General features: G+C 40.9%; 1 protein-coding gene across 4 annotated transcripts in view; it reads left to right on the forward strand.

Annotated features, from left to right (window-relative positions):
- The window catches only part of cacna1ha (calcium channel, voltage-dependent, T type, alpha 1H subunit a), a 122729-nt gene that overhangs the window by 47088 nt on the left and 60151 nt on the right, over nucleotides 1-15490 (forward strand). For all 4 annotated transcript variants that reach the window (XM_061748710.1, XM_061748711.1, XM_061748713.1 and 1 more), the window contains exons 3-5: nucleotides 13710-13822; nucleotides 14539-14672; nucleotides 15357-15454. In XM_061748710.1, coding sequence (XP_061604694.1) covers nucleotides 13710-13822; nucleotides 14539-14672; nucleotides 15357-15454 — 345 coding nt within the window. The remainder of the gene's footprint in view (nucleotides 1-13709; nucleotides 13823-14538; nucleotides 14673-15356; nucleotides 15455-15490) is intronic.

Below are 15490 nucleotides of genomic sequence, written 5' to 3' on the forward strand. Positions count from 1 at the left end.
CTAAAAATGGTTTAAGATCAGGGCACAGCACAATGTTTTAATATTGCATGTCTGTTTGTTTTATTGTTTGGTGCAGCTTGATTTTTTTCTCTCTCTTTTTAAATTTTTTTAATTTAATTCAATTAAATTTTTTTAGAACGTATAACTGCACCAGCGTCATGGTGCTCGTGTTTCTGGAACATACAGTACTGCATGAACAGTCAAGTTTGAATGTGTTTCAGTGATTAACTCTTCAACCCATTTCCTTCTAAATCCCTGTGAGAACACATTGCACTGGCACAAAATTGACATTACCTAAAAATAAATTGTAAAAATACACTTTTGAGACATAAAGACATTGACAAAAAAAAAAAACAGTCACTGAGCAGTAAAGGGTTGCTAGTTATCTGGTAATGCCGGTACATTTATTATTATTTTTCTTTTGACAATTGTGCAAACAGATGCAGAGTCCTCTAGTACTTAGAGCAGTTCGAATGACTAATATTGCAATAGTCCGCTGCAATGACCATTGTGCAAAGGGCGCAGAGACTTCAAGGAGTGTATGCGGTTTAAAGTGACCAGTATTGTGATAATCTGGGACAATGTTGGTGCAAATGTTGCAGATACTCCTCAATCAGTGTGCAAATGGAGCAGATGCTACTCTGGCATGAGTGGCCAGTATTGGTCAACAACAGATATGCAAATAGTGCAGCGTGGCGAGACAACTACAGTGAGTGCACGAGTAATGTATAATTGGCCCCACAGAAATGTGACAACGAACTCAAGTCAAAAAATTGCCAGCATGTTGTAATGGAATTGTAGGTTAGGTGTTTAAGAAGTTGATCGCAAGAGGGAAGAAGCTGTTGTAATGTCTGCTAGTTCTAGTTTGCATTGATCGGTAGCGCCTACCTGAGGGAAGGAGCTGGAAGAGCTGGTGACCGGGATGCGCAGGGTCCGAGAGGATTTTGCACGCTCTTGTCTTAGTTCTGGCAGCGTGCAAGTCCTCAAGGGTGGGTAGGGGGGTACCGACAATCCTTTCAGCAGTTTTGATTGTCCGTTGCAGTCGGAGTTTGTCATTTTTTGTAGCAGCACCAAACCAGACTGTGATGGAAGAACACAGGACTGATTCAATGACCGCTGTGTAGAACTGCCTCAGCAGCTCCGGTGGCAGGCCGTGCTTTCTCAGAAGCCGCAGGAAGTACATCCTCTGCTGGGCCTTTTTGAGGATGGAGTTGATGTTGGTCGCCCACTTCAGGTCCTGAGAGACTGTAATTCCCAGGAACTTGAAGGTCTCGACGGTTGACACAAGGCAGCTGGACAACGTGAAGGGCAGCTGCGAAGGATGCCTCCTGAAATCCACAATCATCTCTACAGTCTTGAGCATGTTCAGCTCCAGGTTGTGTCGGCCGCACCACAGCTCCAGCCGCTCCGCTTCCTGTGGATATGCAGACTCGTCACCGTCCTTGATGAGGCCGATGACAGTGGTGTCATCGGCCTCAACGATGGAAATTCACTGCAACCCTGTACTAAAACAGCAGGATTGCATTTTCAAAATTAGTCTCAAGCAACCCATGGCCACGAGTCACATGAACTATTACAAGTTAACAGCACTAATAGAAATATAGAAGCCATCTTTGTATGGACATGTGAATGCCAAGAGGAGAATATAATGAAAATGTAATGTATCACACTGCAACATGCTTGGTTGTAATGTAGCTCATATACAGAGAGCAAGGTAAGGGATGGACAGGAGACTAATAGATGGGAAATGGGAGTGATGATTTTTCACCCTCTCCCTTGACAATAGTCAGTGAGGAACTGGTTTAAAGAAAGGAGAAGGATAAGAAGGGGAAGGATAGCAACATTAGGACAGCCGACTAAGAAGATAAAGTGAAAAGACTGTATAACACAATATACAACCCCTTTTATGCAGAAAAAAAAAGGCACAAAACCCTTCAACAAAGCAAAAAAAAAATCTGTGTTTCTGTCCTTGGCGTGTGGACAGTTTGGACTGCAGCTGGTTACTTAGCAACCGGAATCCTATCGAAACTGTGTCAGACGCAGAGAGAACATAACACAATCAAAGTGCCCCTCCTAATCGCTATAATCAGTCACCATGTTTATGTCTGACACTCCTTTGGTTGTCATGTTGTCATCATGACAATACACCACATCATTTACACACAAACCCACACAATCGGTGCACGTGCACCTGTTAATTATTGAACTCGATCACCTACAGTATGTTTTAAATCATGTCATGAGCATTTTTATATGTTGCACAAAATCACGATAGAACACAGCATGCAAAATTAGGCAGCTTTAAAGAGATTGTAATACACCTGGCAACTTCTATGAATCTTCACCTTAAAGTATGTTGGTATGATTGAAATTGATTTGTCACCCAAAACTGCGCATATGAGGCTTGTCCTTTCAATTGAACAATAAACAACAACAATAAATTGTCTACTCAGTCTTTGATGGGGCATGGTGGGTGGGATGACGAACATTCAGAGAGACCTTCAAAAGTGACTCTCTCACATTAACAATTAAATGCAACTGACTTTGCAGTGTATATTCTGTTCATCTCGTGTTATTATTGGTAACTTCGCTATATTCTACTGAGGTCTAATCTTATCCATCCATCCCTCCATCCATCCATCAAATTCTATTTATATAACACTTTTAACACATAAAAAATCCAACCCAAAGTGCTTCACAGAGATAAAAACAGACAATTACAATAGCAGGAAATTTACAAAAACCCACCCCACCTATCCCCACATAATAATGGAAACACACTCATACCTTCTGTGGTGCCCTCACAAAAAGCCAAATCAAAAACAAAACACACTTGTGTGGTGTTAAACCTTCAGATGAGCGGAAGTTTCATGAGTTATGTTGTTTGCACGAGTCTCACATTTGCGTTTTGATCAAGCATGGCTTCACAAGTGTATTCACCTTCGGATGTGTCATTTAGTTTATAAAGATAGAAAGAAATTGCAAGATGAACAAGCTTGCAGCAGAGCGAGAAAAGAAACAGAAAGGGAATCCTAGTGTAAGTGCGTCACGCCTGCCTCGCCTCCTCTCCGAGGTGGGGAGATGTGGGGATAGAGAGATGAAAAGAGCGAGGGAGGTGATGAGGGAGAGAGGAGCGAGTTCAGGGACAAGCTGATTTATGAGGTTCTGTTTCTTGCCATCTTTGGGGAGTTGTGCTCTGAGATGAGTCGATATGGAGCTCACGCATTGCTACACACGGACACAGACATGGACACAACACACAAGCCTCATGTAGCGCTGCATCCTGGCATTACCATTGGAGAAATCCTTAAAGTAGGGATCACAGCAGCGAGCGTCTGTCTGGTTTTGTGTGAAGTCTTCTCTATGGCAGATGGTTGATGTAAATGAACAATGATCCAATCACTCACACACATAGCTCAGAATCTGGACTGGAAACATTCCAGTTATTCGTGGACAGAGTGAAACATCACCGGGAGAAGCAGAGGAGAGAAGAGGACCTTGTTGTTGATGTTAGATAGTAAGGAATGGATAGGAAACAATGGAGCGGGAGGAAGATAATTCCTAAGAGAGAGGGGGACCACAGAGAAGGGATGTAAGGACAGCGAAGTAGGAACACAGCTCATTAGTGGTAGGAGGACTCGCAGCCTCACATGGTCTGATGCCAGGTGCTGCTTGTCGGATGAATCACCAATGTATTCCTCTGAGATTGAGCTCATCAGCAAATTAGTGACGGGCTGCTCAAGTGCTGTGTTTAACTGACTACACCGAAAAACATTGCACAATTGTTTTCAACTTAAAAAGTGTGTTGACTGCTCAAAGCAGTCCCTTATTAGCGGGTAATGAGTACCACTCAAAGTCATATGGGTTCTTGCTCTATTAAATGAGGAACAATTGAATGTTAGGTACTACATACTAAACCTAACTACATCTGTATTCTTCTGCCTACGATCTCCCTTAACAAAAAATGGAATGTACGTAAAACCCCAATTCCAATGAAGTTGGGACGTTGTGTTAAATATAAATAAAAACAATTTGCAAATCATGTTCAACCTATATTTAATTGAATACACTACAAAGACATCCATCCATCCATTTTCTGAGCCGCTTCTCCTAACAAGGGTCGCGGGGGTGCTGGAGCCTATCCCAGCTGTCATCGGGCAGGAGGCGGGGTACACCCTGAACTGGTTGCCAGCCAATCGCAGGGCACATACAAACAAACACCATTCACACTCACAGTCACACCTACGGGCAATTTTTAGAGTCTCCAATTAATGCATTTTTTTGGGATGTGGGAGGAAACCGGAGTGCCCGGAGAAAACCCACGCAGGCACGGGGAGAACATGCAAACTCCACACAGGTGGGGCCAGGGATTGAACCCGGCTGACGCTCTAACCAGTCGTCCACCGTGCCGCCACTACAAAGACAAGATATTTAATTTATTTAATGTTCAAACTGATAAACTTTATTGTTTTAAGCAAATAATCATTAACTTTTATGGCTGCAACACGTTCCAAAAAAGCTAGGACAGGTGGCAAAAAAAGATTGAGAAAGTTGAGGAATGCTCATCCAACACCTGTTTGGAATATCCCACGGGTGAACAGGCTAATTGGGAACAGGTGGGTGCCATGATTGGGTATGAAAGGAGCTTTCCTGAATTGCTCAGTCATTCACAAGCAAAGATTGGGCGGGGTTCACCTCTTTGTGAACAAGTGCGTGAGAAAATAGTCGAACAGTTTAAGGACAATGTTCCTCAACGTACAATTGCAAGGAATTTATTGATTTCATCATCTACGGTCCATAATATCATCAAAATGTTCAGAGAATCTGGAGAAATCACTGCATGTAAGCGGCAAGGCCGAAAACCAACATTGAATGCCCGTGACCTTCGATCCCTCAGGCGGCACTGCATCAAAAACCGACATCAATGTGCAAAGGATATCACCACATGGGCTCAGGAACACTTCAGAAAAGCAATGTCAGTAAATACAGTTGGGCGCTACATCCGTAAGTGCAACTTGAAACTCTACTATGCAAAGCAAAAGCCATTTATCAACAACACCCAGAAACGCCGCCGGCTTCTCTGGGCCCGAGCTCATCTAAGATGGACTGATGCAAAGTGGAAAAGTGTTCTGTGGCCCGATGAGTCCAAATTTAAAATTGTTTTTGGAAATTGTGGCCGTCGTGTCCTCTGGGCCAAAGAGGGAAAAGAACCATCCGGACTGTTATGGACGCAAAGTTCAAAAGCCTGCATCTGTGATGGTATGGGGCTGTGTTAGTGCCAATGGCATGGGTAACTTACACATCTGTGAAGGCACCATTAATGCTGAAAGGTACATACAGGTTTTGGAGAAACATGTGCTGCCATCCAAGCAACGTCTTTTTCATGGACACCCCTGCTTATTTCAGCAAGACAATGCCAAACCACATTCTGCACGTGTTACAACAGCGTGGCTTTGTAGTAAAAGAGTGCCGGTACTAGACTGGTCTGCCTGCAGTCCAGACCTGTCTCCCATTGAAAATGTGTGGCGCAATATGAAGCATAAAATACGACAACGGAGATGTACAGCTGAAGCTGTACATCAAGCAAGAATGGAAAATAATTCCACCTACAAACCTAAAAACAAAAAAGTTGATCAGTTTGAACATTCAATATCTTGTCTTTGTAGTGTGTTCAATGAAATATAGGTTGAACATGATTTGGAAATCATTGTATTCTGTTTGTATTTATGTTTAACACAACGTCCCAACTTCGTTGGAATTGGGGTTGTATTTCAGAAGCAATAATATATGGTTGCTGTGAACTTGGCAGGTCATGCACAATTGTAAAAGTCTTTCTTTGAGAATAATAAAGGATTTCATCGATTTTGAAACGTTATTTGCAGTAAAGATTATGCCCATTGTATTGGTGAAGGAAATCCACTAGTTTATCATCATATTTACATTGTACTAGAATGAGCATTTTTATTTTAGCCGTCATTAAAAATTGTCATCGTAACCAATATTGTGACCTTTTGGGTTTATTATTGGATGATGGCAAAAAATGACACTCATTCTATTTAACAGTACGTGCATTGTGCTTGTTTTTTGTAGTGCAGCATACTGATTCTAGTACTATGCCCTTCTCATGTAGCTATTTAGGGTAGCCAAACTTTTCGGTTTGATGCAGTGTAGTATTGTGTACAGCATGTGTACACACTCGCACCCAGCCACCCTGCAGATTGACCTGAGTAAAGAGTGTAACAATGTCATTACATCTAATGTGATTGAGTTTGCGCTCTTCTAATGAAAGGAGGATGGACTGGAGCATGAAAAAAAAGAAAGCGAAATGGAGGTTTGAATAGCAAAAAAATAGGGAGCGGGTAAATGATTGGGATCAGAAGTTGATGGAGGAGGAACATGAATGTGGCAGTGGAGAGTGAGACAGGAAGGGCTTAAGGTGAAAGTCAAGCAATGGTGAGATGAGTACAATATCTAGTTAACCTTGTTTTCAGCAGCAGAACACAATCTATATTCCACTTCTGTGTTGAAATCAAAATGGAAGCATCAGCAGCTGTCTTATTTAGAAGTAGAATATATGGCTACAAATAAATCTGTAAATACTGAGAGAAACTGTCTTGTGCAAAAATGTCACAGCATGGAATAGCATATCCAGTACAATGGTAAATGACTCCAATTGGCTGTGAGCAGTGCATGGTCAGCATTAGACCAAACGGGTTGGATGTTGCTTGCCGTATATGCCAAATTATGACTTTTCTATCTCTGATGTCATCTTTGATTTTCCTGCAAAGTATAATATTTTAATCTGCGTTTGAGATCACAAATATAATAGCCCCTTATTCCACAAGCAAGTTGCATACAGTGGAATATTTTAAGTCTTTGGAAAAAAATTAAATGTATTAACAGCAAAACACTTTAACAATAACTGCTTGAACTTCAATGATGAATGCGCTGAATATACACTCAGAGGAGTGTATATTCTTTTCTTACATTCTTCTTCTGCTAATACCCTTTGTTGAGTTCATGTTTTGATTCTTGACATCCGTGATGTCATGTGTAACAGGTATTTGAACTCTTAAGTTTAGTTCAACTTTAGAGGCGTTTCCCGTTAAAAATGTAATTGTGAAGCGTATGGCCTTTGAGGTTTTGCTGTAGTTTTGTTTGTTTGAGTTGTAATATGTTGAGCAAAGCTGCAGGAGAATTTGAATTCATGCTTTACAAGTCTGACACATGGCCTGGAACATCATATATGATTGTGTACACTGTTCTCGCTTTCTATAGCACAGTTACTGAAAAGTATACTGACTATGTGATGTAGCCTTCTGATTTTTACCAGCCAACAACCTTGAGACAACCAGCTCTATAAACTTTAACAGCTGACTCTGTCTGCTCTAAATAAGCACTTTGTTCTGTTTGTACTTCTGGTGTGGTGTAATAAAATGTAACATTGTTGGTCTAACAAACATGGGCATTGCTTTACTATTATTACTAAGAAACAAGAGCTTGGTTCTTTGTTTTACGTAAGTTCTCAGTGGCCCTTCATTGCAGACTGCAAACTCTGCTCTGCTCTCTGTACACCAGCACTGACCTGACAGCTCAGCTGGAGCAGGGTTCGCATTTGTGTGTGTGGCATATGTGCTTTTCATATTTTAGTGTACCCATCTATGTTTAAGAGGGTGTGTAAGGGAATCGTTGCTCTTGTCTCGTATCAGCAGCCGTATTTTTATTCATGTGGACATTTTGGCTGCTACTGCCCTTCCATGTTCACCATAACATACATCTTGATCTGTTCTGTGTACATTTAGCAATAATAGGTTAAACTGTAAATATAAAGCATATACTAAAACATAACTTATCACTCATTTTGGAGGAATGTACATGGAATACTTGATCATACAGCCGTTTGGGTCAATATAAACTGATACAACTGGCTACACATTCCAGACCAGAACCAACATTTGGTACACTCGCACAGTCTAATGTGAATAATACAAAAGCTGATTGATTGTGGTTACGTTACGCAATGAGTCAAAATGTAAGAAACACTTTCTAGATTCTTCTTTTTGTTGTATTTCTGAATAGTGCATGGATATAAGTGTTAGGTTTCTTAGCGTGTGCATGTGTGGTTGCACACGTTTACACTGAGCTAATATGTATACAGTAAGTGTTATCACAATTGCTGAAAGTGGGAGACTATTCTCTCACAGAGTGTGGTACAGTTGGAACAGTCATACTTAATGTAATATAATGTTTGTATTGTTTAAGTGCTTGTAAAGTCATTTTCGTGTTTTATTTTCTAAATACATTAAATATGTTTGAAGGTAAGTGCTGAAATCATGCAAAGACTGAAAACAATATAGGATTGAATTGCTGATATACAGTATAGCTTTAAACTCTTCTTCACCTTTTCAGTTGTCTGTATTTTTTGGGTGGGGGTAAAAACTAGCCCAATGATGTATAGAGGCTTGGATGTATACTTTTTGGCATGAGTCTGCCCTCCCCACTATATAAGTACTGAACGTCATTTGTGGCTATTTACCGCAATTGCGAGTTACTTACTAATAATAGCCTGGCCCGTTTCTACCACTACATTGTGCAGTTAGCTATCAAGCTATGCTTACAACCTGAAAAATGCATCTTCCCTGAAGTGTTACAAATGTGTTTTGTGTTATTTGAGCTGCAGTGTCTCTGTTGTGGTGATCCACACACGGCGCACCGAGGGAGCCGATGGTGAATTGCATAGCTCCAGCTCGTGCACGGCTTGTGGACCAGCAGCCCAGTGTTGGATCCATCCAACACGCTACATGCTTGCTCCATGCGCCGCGCTTAGATTCACACAACAGCGATACTTAAAAGAAAGTTAACTTTTGTCACGTTCGCTAGCCTATGAACTACGTCAGCGCCTCGCTCTGTGTTGTTGTTTGTTTATTAAAGACAGCGGCACACATTATTCAGCCAGTAGCTGACTGCAGAGTGTACGAACTAGAGGGTGACATGGGAGTGGATTTTGACTCCCGCTCCCGCCCACTGCCACAGAGATTGGTCCTGTTCCCATAATTTTACAGAATCCCTCATTGCTCCCACCCTCGAATGTTTGTCATTGACTGGCTTCAGCTGACATTCCACGGCTAACATGAAATTAGGTTAGCGATTGGCGGGCCTGAGTGTTGCATTTAAAAGCAAGCTTAACACATTCACTGCCAATGATGACTTTAGAAGTCAAATATCCATGTTAACTGGGAAGGCTGGCAGTGAATGAGTTAAATATGAGCTATACATGCAGTTGCGAGTGGGCAAAATCTATAACTTTATCTTTGGTTTTGAGATATTAGTAACTTGAAAGTCACCTGGATTGGACGTCATGGTTTTCACTCCCTACTTTGATGTCTTTGTTCCCGTTCCCACCCGCTCCCGGAGACTTTCGCTCCCGCTCCTGTCCAATCACGTCATTAATAGTGAAATTTACTCCCATCCCGGTGGACCAAGTGGGAATCCCGAAAAAATGTCATCCTCGAGTATGAACGAACATATTTGATTGACTGGTGAAAGTCGAGCAGCGCGTTTCATGTGCCTTTAACGGATACGACCGTACAATCCTGCAGCTCGAGTTTTAATACTCTATATTTTTCATGATTTTGGAGCCGTATTTTATATACTTGCCGATAAAAAAAACTTCATTCATACAAATTTGGCAGGCTTGTTCATAATACTATTCCCTGTGTGTCAGACATTTTTTGGGGTCGCTTTCCAGGTATTTCATTTTATTTTATGTTTTTATTATTTTATTTATTTATTTTTACCTGTCCTATTCAGCTGTATAGCCGTGCAGAATGGTGGATCTGTATGCCTTTTGTCCTGGAACATTTTGCTGTGCAGCAGGGGAGTTTGAAATACTACCTCTGCTTATTTTAAAGTTTTTTAATTATTCTCATGTTTACTGAAACTGCAGCCGAACAGAAAAGCTTCTTAGGGGACAGACAGTGGGACAAAACGGACAAGGGGATTAGGGGTGCGAACCACAGCAGAACAATAGTGAGACAGTCTAGATATTTGACCACAGGTACTGGTAAGTCAAATCATGTTCTTATTTCTGGAGAGGGGGGGGGGGGGGGGGGGGTGAACACCTGGTGAGGACATGCAACAACTAACCAATGGGACAAGATAAGAAAGGACAGAAAAGGGGTGGACAGGACAGGATGTGGGAAATGAGCGAGGCAGTGCGACTGATGAGTGGTGCGGTGGGATGCTTTATATAGTGTCTTAAAAACCATTAAGAACCCGGGAGTTGATATCCTAATTAAACCTGCATTATTATTAGTAGTCCCAGCACAAGCAATTAAGGAATACAGCGTGTCTATGGAACTTATTAGTGAATGAACACCATATCACAAGCATGTTAATCAACTGGTGTACGGCGTTGCTGAGCCGACAAATTGAGTAACGGTGGGCCTGGCCCCCTCCACCTGCAAGGGGGGGCCAAGCCAGTGAGCCCATCATGCGGGGGACCCAGCCAGGGGGACGCCACCCACTCCCCAGGACCCAGCGCGGTCCCCTCGTCCAACCGAACCGCCCCAGGTACAGGTATTTTAAATGTTTGCATGCCAGGTGCTGCTGATAAATGAGACACCAAGTTGTTGTGTGTAGCTGATTTTGTTACACGCATTAAATTTATGACCGAATGTGGGCAATGTAATTTTTTGATGGTAGCACTCAGCCAGCATTTAGTTGCATTCCTACATAAATAAACATGGTTAAATGGAAGCAGTACATACCTGTACATCTTTGGAAATATTCGTTGTAATAAAAATATTTCATTGCTCCCGACAGGAGAACAAGTAATGGTGAACTACTCAGTGCTCTTGGCACAGAAATAATTTGCTCAGATTCTCAGAGACATAAATCGACTTTAACAAGAAGAGAAAATGAGTGCTTACTGTACATGCAAGGCTTCCCTTCAAGCTTCCATTCTAGCTTTATAGTTCACGCTGCTAGAGCTACATAATTCTATTCTATTTTGGCATATTTACTTCTCATCGTGTATCAGATGTAAATATTTGTGGGAAAAAAACTAAAATGTTGATCTCTTGTCACATGTTTTGATACCAACTTAAATGGTTTCAAGATACAGGAAAAATAAAGAAATTGACTTCAAAGTTCCAAAATATTAACTACAGATAAGCCTTTTTCTAACATGCATTTAAAGGGGCGAGTCAACTCATCTTGTCTCACACGACGTATTATGTGTGCGTATGAGTGTGAGTGTGTGTATGTGTGTGTGTGTGTGTGTGTGTGTGTGCGGGTGGGGTTGGGTGGGGGCTCAGGAGGTGTTGACTGCGGAGATTAAAGATGAATTAGAGGAAACAAACCACAAGGGGGGAAGCAAATGACTGAACAGATTCTCTAAATATTCAAATCCCTCAATTTTTATTCAGCTAAGTCCTTGATTTGTGAAGGAGAGGTTGACCTTCCATTGCTACTCTTTGTGTGTGTGTATTTCATTTTAATGATGATGTTTTCTCCCCGGTTTACACTATATACCTCGTCCTTTCCGCAGAAAATTGATAATAACACAACACCATCAAGGTTTCGTTTGTATTAATACTCCCTATGAGGCCTCATCGCACCCTGATATAGTGGCTCAATTTGCAAAATCAGTCATTTGTTGATCCAATGTGTACAACTTAAGAGTACAACAAGTACACCAGGCCAGAAGTGGCTTATACAATATTAAATTGTAACAAGTCTTCCTAGCGACCCCCCTCCCAAAGAGTATTGCATTATTCACATTCTTCTGAGCAATGTCTTAAAATAACATCTCCAAAATATTTTGAGTGATTGTACACTAGCTTGTGATAAGGAGAATAGTGTATCTCTCATTGCCATGGTCAGACGGAATCACACACAAAAAGAAGAAAAAAAAAATAATTTTACCATTGGAGAACAGAACAGTTGCAACATTTCCTTTAGGCTATATAGAGCTGAAAAAAACAAATGTGACCGTCAACACGGCAAAGAGGAGCGATTGGTAATACTTTAAATGCAAAATAATACTCTATACATAAATACATGAATATGATTTGAATATTAGAATTCATATCCATATAAATATTAAATATGCATAAAGATAAATAATACTTTTTTATTATTTTTTTTTTTTTCTTTTTCTATTTTTCATTAGACCACCACCACCACCCCCGTAAGCACTAAGATAGTTTAAAATTGAGGATGATCTTTTCCATCTGTTTTGTTTAAGGTTCATTATTAAGTTGTGATTATGCCGGATGATATTTTTTATTACTGTTACTTAGTAGGCACGGTGACCGACTGGTTAGAGCGTCTGCCTCACAGTTCTGAGGACCGGGCTTCAATCCCCGGCCCCGCCTGTGTGGAGTTTGCATGTTCTCCCCGTGCTTGCATGGGTTTTCTCCGGGCACTACGGTTTCCTCCCACATCCCAAAAAAAAACATGCGTGGTAGGTTGATTGACAACTCTAAATTGCCCGTAGGTGTGAATGTGAGTGCGAATGGTTGTTTGTTTCTATGAGCCCTGCGATTGGCTGGCAACCAGTTCAGGGTGTACCCCGCCTCCTGCCCGAAGATAGCTGGGATAGGCTCCAGCACTCCCGTGACCCTAGTGAGGATCAGCGGCTCAGAAAATGGATGGATGTTACTTAGTAAAAAAAAAATAAAAAAATCATAAGTATTCATAAGCTAACTGAGCATCAACAAATATTGACCCTAACCCTAAACTATTATTGGCAAACAAGTATTGTTGGTTTACAGTTTTAAACAAATCTCAATGAAAAGAAAAATAGTCTTCCAAATAAAATTAACAAGTTGTTTATAAAAAAAAAAAAAACAAATCCCAGGTAATCCATAAGCCCACTGAAATGTTTACAGTACTTATGTGTAATTTTAGAAAAGTAGACAGATCAGTACCTGGTTCTAAATCAAAATGTATAAATTAATTCTGTTCTGCATGATTCCACTAATTTATGTTTTTGTTTTTCAAACATATTTACATTTGTCATATATGTTTTTAGGGATGTGTGTGGAGTTTGCATATTCTACCCATAGCTTGTGTGGGTTTTCTCCAGGTATTCAAACTTCCTCCAACACTAAAAACATGCATGTTAGATTAAATGAAAACTTTAAAATGCCCATTGTTCTTGTGTCTGCTGCCTCTTATACTAGATGGATGGATGCTTTTAACATATGTGCAGCCGCCTTTACTCTATTTTTGTGAACTTGGATTAAAACTACATTTGACTTTAATTACATGTTGGCTCCCATTCTGAAGATTTTAAAATATCACATACCTGTAAGTGGCGGCACGGTGAGAGACTGGTTAGAGCGTCAGCCTCACAGTTCTGAGGACCCGGGTTCAATCCCCGGCCCCGCCTGTGTGGAGTTTGCATGTTCTCCCCATGCCTGCGTGGGTTTTCTCCGGGCACTCCGGTTTCCTCCCACATCCCAAAAAACATGCATTAATTGGAGACTCTAAATTGCCCGTAGGCATGACTGTGAGTGCGAATGGTTGTTTGTTTGTATGTGCCCTGTGATTGGCTGGCAACCAGTTCAGGGTGTACCCCGCCTCCTGCCCGATGACAGCTGGGATAGGCTCCAGCACGTCTGCGACCCTAGTGAGAAGCGGCTCAGAAAATGGATGAATGGATGGATACCTGTAAGTGTGAACCTTAACTCCTTCCTGTACGTGGTTCGAGCATGTGTCCATGTTGGTGATCCTCCTCAACTGCGTCACCCTGGGGATGTTCCAGCCGTGTGAAGATGTCACCTGCTTGTCAGAGTGGTGTCGCATACTCCAGGTTAGTTGAACATCCTCAATTCTACAATTAGAGCAGCTCTATATCATGTTCATGTTGCTTGTAACACACACTATTAAAAACAAAACAAAAAAAAACATTAGGAACAGACAAGACACATTCCAAAAACTTTTTCCACAAAGCTGGAAGCAAAGAATGACCTAAAAATGTCAGGATAGGATGAAGAATTGGGATTCAGTCAAGTCTAACCCTTTAAATTGATTATGAGGAATCACAATACTCCCCCCGCCCAATATGGTTTAAAGTAAATAATTTCTGAGCAGATTAGAATGTTCAAAGACTGAACACCGAGGCACCATGAGGAGTAATTGTAAATAAATAATGTACCATTCTGGGCAGACATTGCTTTCATACTTTGTCACATAAAGAGAATTATTGCTAATATGTTAAACATCTGGCTAAAAGGCAATTAAAAACTCCACCCATTCTTTCCCACCTCTCATGTGTGCCATACTGTATGTTTCAAAATACTCTCTGCACTTTTGAGATGAGGCTGTCCAATACATACTTTTTTTTCTGAAGTACATTTTCAATTAATAAAAACACTAATGAAACTGTGCAAAAGTGGAATTATTCCCTGATGCTTCAAACTAACTAATGGCTACTTTACAATAGCCTTTATCAATTTGCATGTAAGTAATACAAGTTACTGTTTACAGAGTTCAAAATGGTTTCTGCTCTGTCTATTTTCCCATCAGGTTTTGGATGACTGTATATTTGCTTTCTTTGCGGTGGAAATGATCATCAAGATGGTGGCCCTGGGGATTTTTGGCAGTAACTGTTACCTTGGCGATAAGTGGAACCAGCTGGACTTTGTCATCGTCATGGCAGGGTTGGTGTCCCACAATGCTTCTCTCTTCTGCCTGCACATTTTCAACTGGAACCACATATGACTGTATAACATTGTGATGTCCCCATGTTGTCCTAATTTTTCCCACACAAAAGAGGAAATTATATAAACAAACATCACACGTGCTTACATGCAGTGTTTGAGCTCTGAGGTGTATCCTCCTAGGTTTGTATGAAAACATAGACTTGTTTTCTTAGCATACCTCTGAGGTACTGTATGCAATGCAATACTTAGCCTCAGCATTATCCAACCAACACTGAGAGACAGTAAATGCTATTAGACATTCTTTCAACTACTACACCCCCTAACAGCTTGCACATTTTAAAGCAAGCCTCCAAGACACTAACAAAACTTAGGCTGTCTCTCAACACCTAAAATTTGATTTTCTTTCCAAGTGCATTTACAATACAAAACAATGGTGTCAAGGTATATAAACAGAGTGAGATAAAGACATTGCATTATGTACCGGAAGTGAATAAACAAATTCTGCATGCCTGAGACCCCTGGAGACACTTGTCAGAGCAATATCAAAACAGCAGAGAAGTACACATAAGCACAGATGTTTTTAGATTATTAATCGATAATAGTGTTTTTATTTTTATAATGACAGCTTGTTTATGTTCTAAGTGCATGAAATAAAAAACATCACTGAATCTGTACACTCAGGGTGTTGGAGTACTCTCTGGATGGACATAATGCCAGTTTCTCAGCCATTCGTACTGTACGAGTACTGAGGCCTCTACGAGCCATCAATAGAGTACCAAGTAAGTTCATGTTTGAACATTTGTCCAAGCATGTCA

Source organism: Phyllopteryx taeniolatus, chromosome 16, assembly GCF_024500385.1.
Source record: "Phyllopteryx taeniolatus isolate TA_2022b chromosome 16, UOR_Ptae_1.2, whole genome shotgun sequence".
Classification (NCBI taxonomy): domain Eukaryota; kingdom Metazoa; phylum Chordata; class Actinopteri; order Syngnathiformes; family Syngnathidae; genus Phyllopteryx; species Phyllopteryx taeniolatus.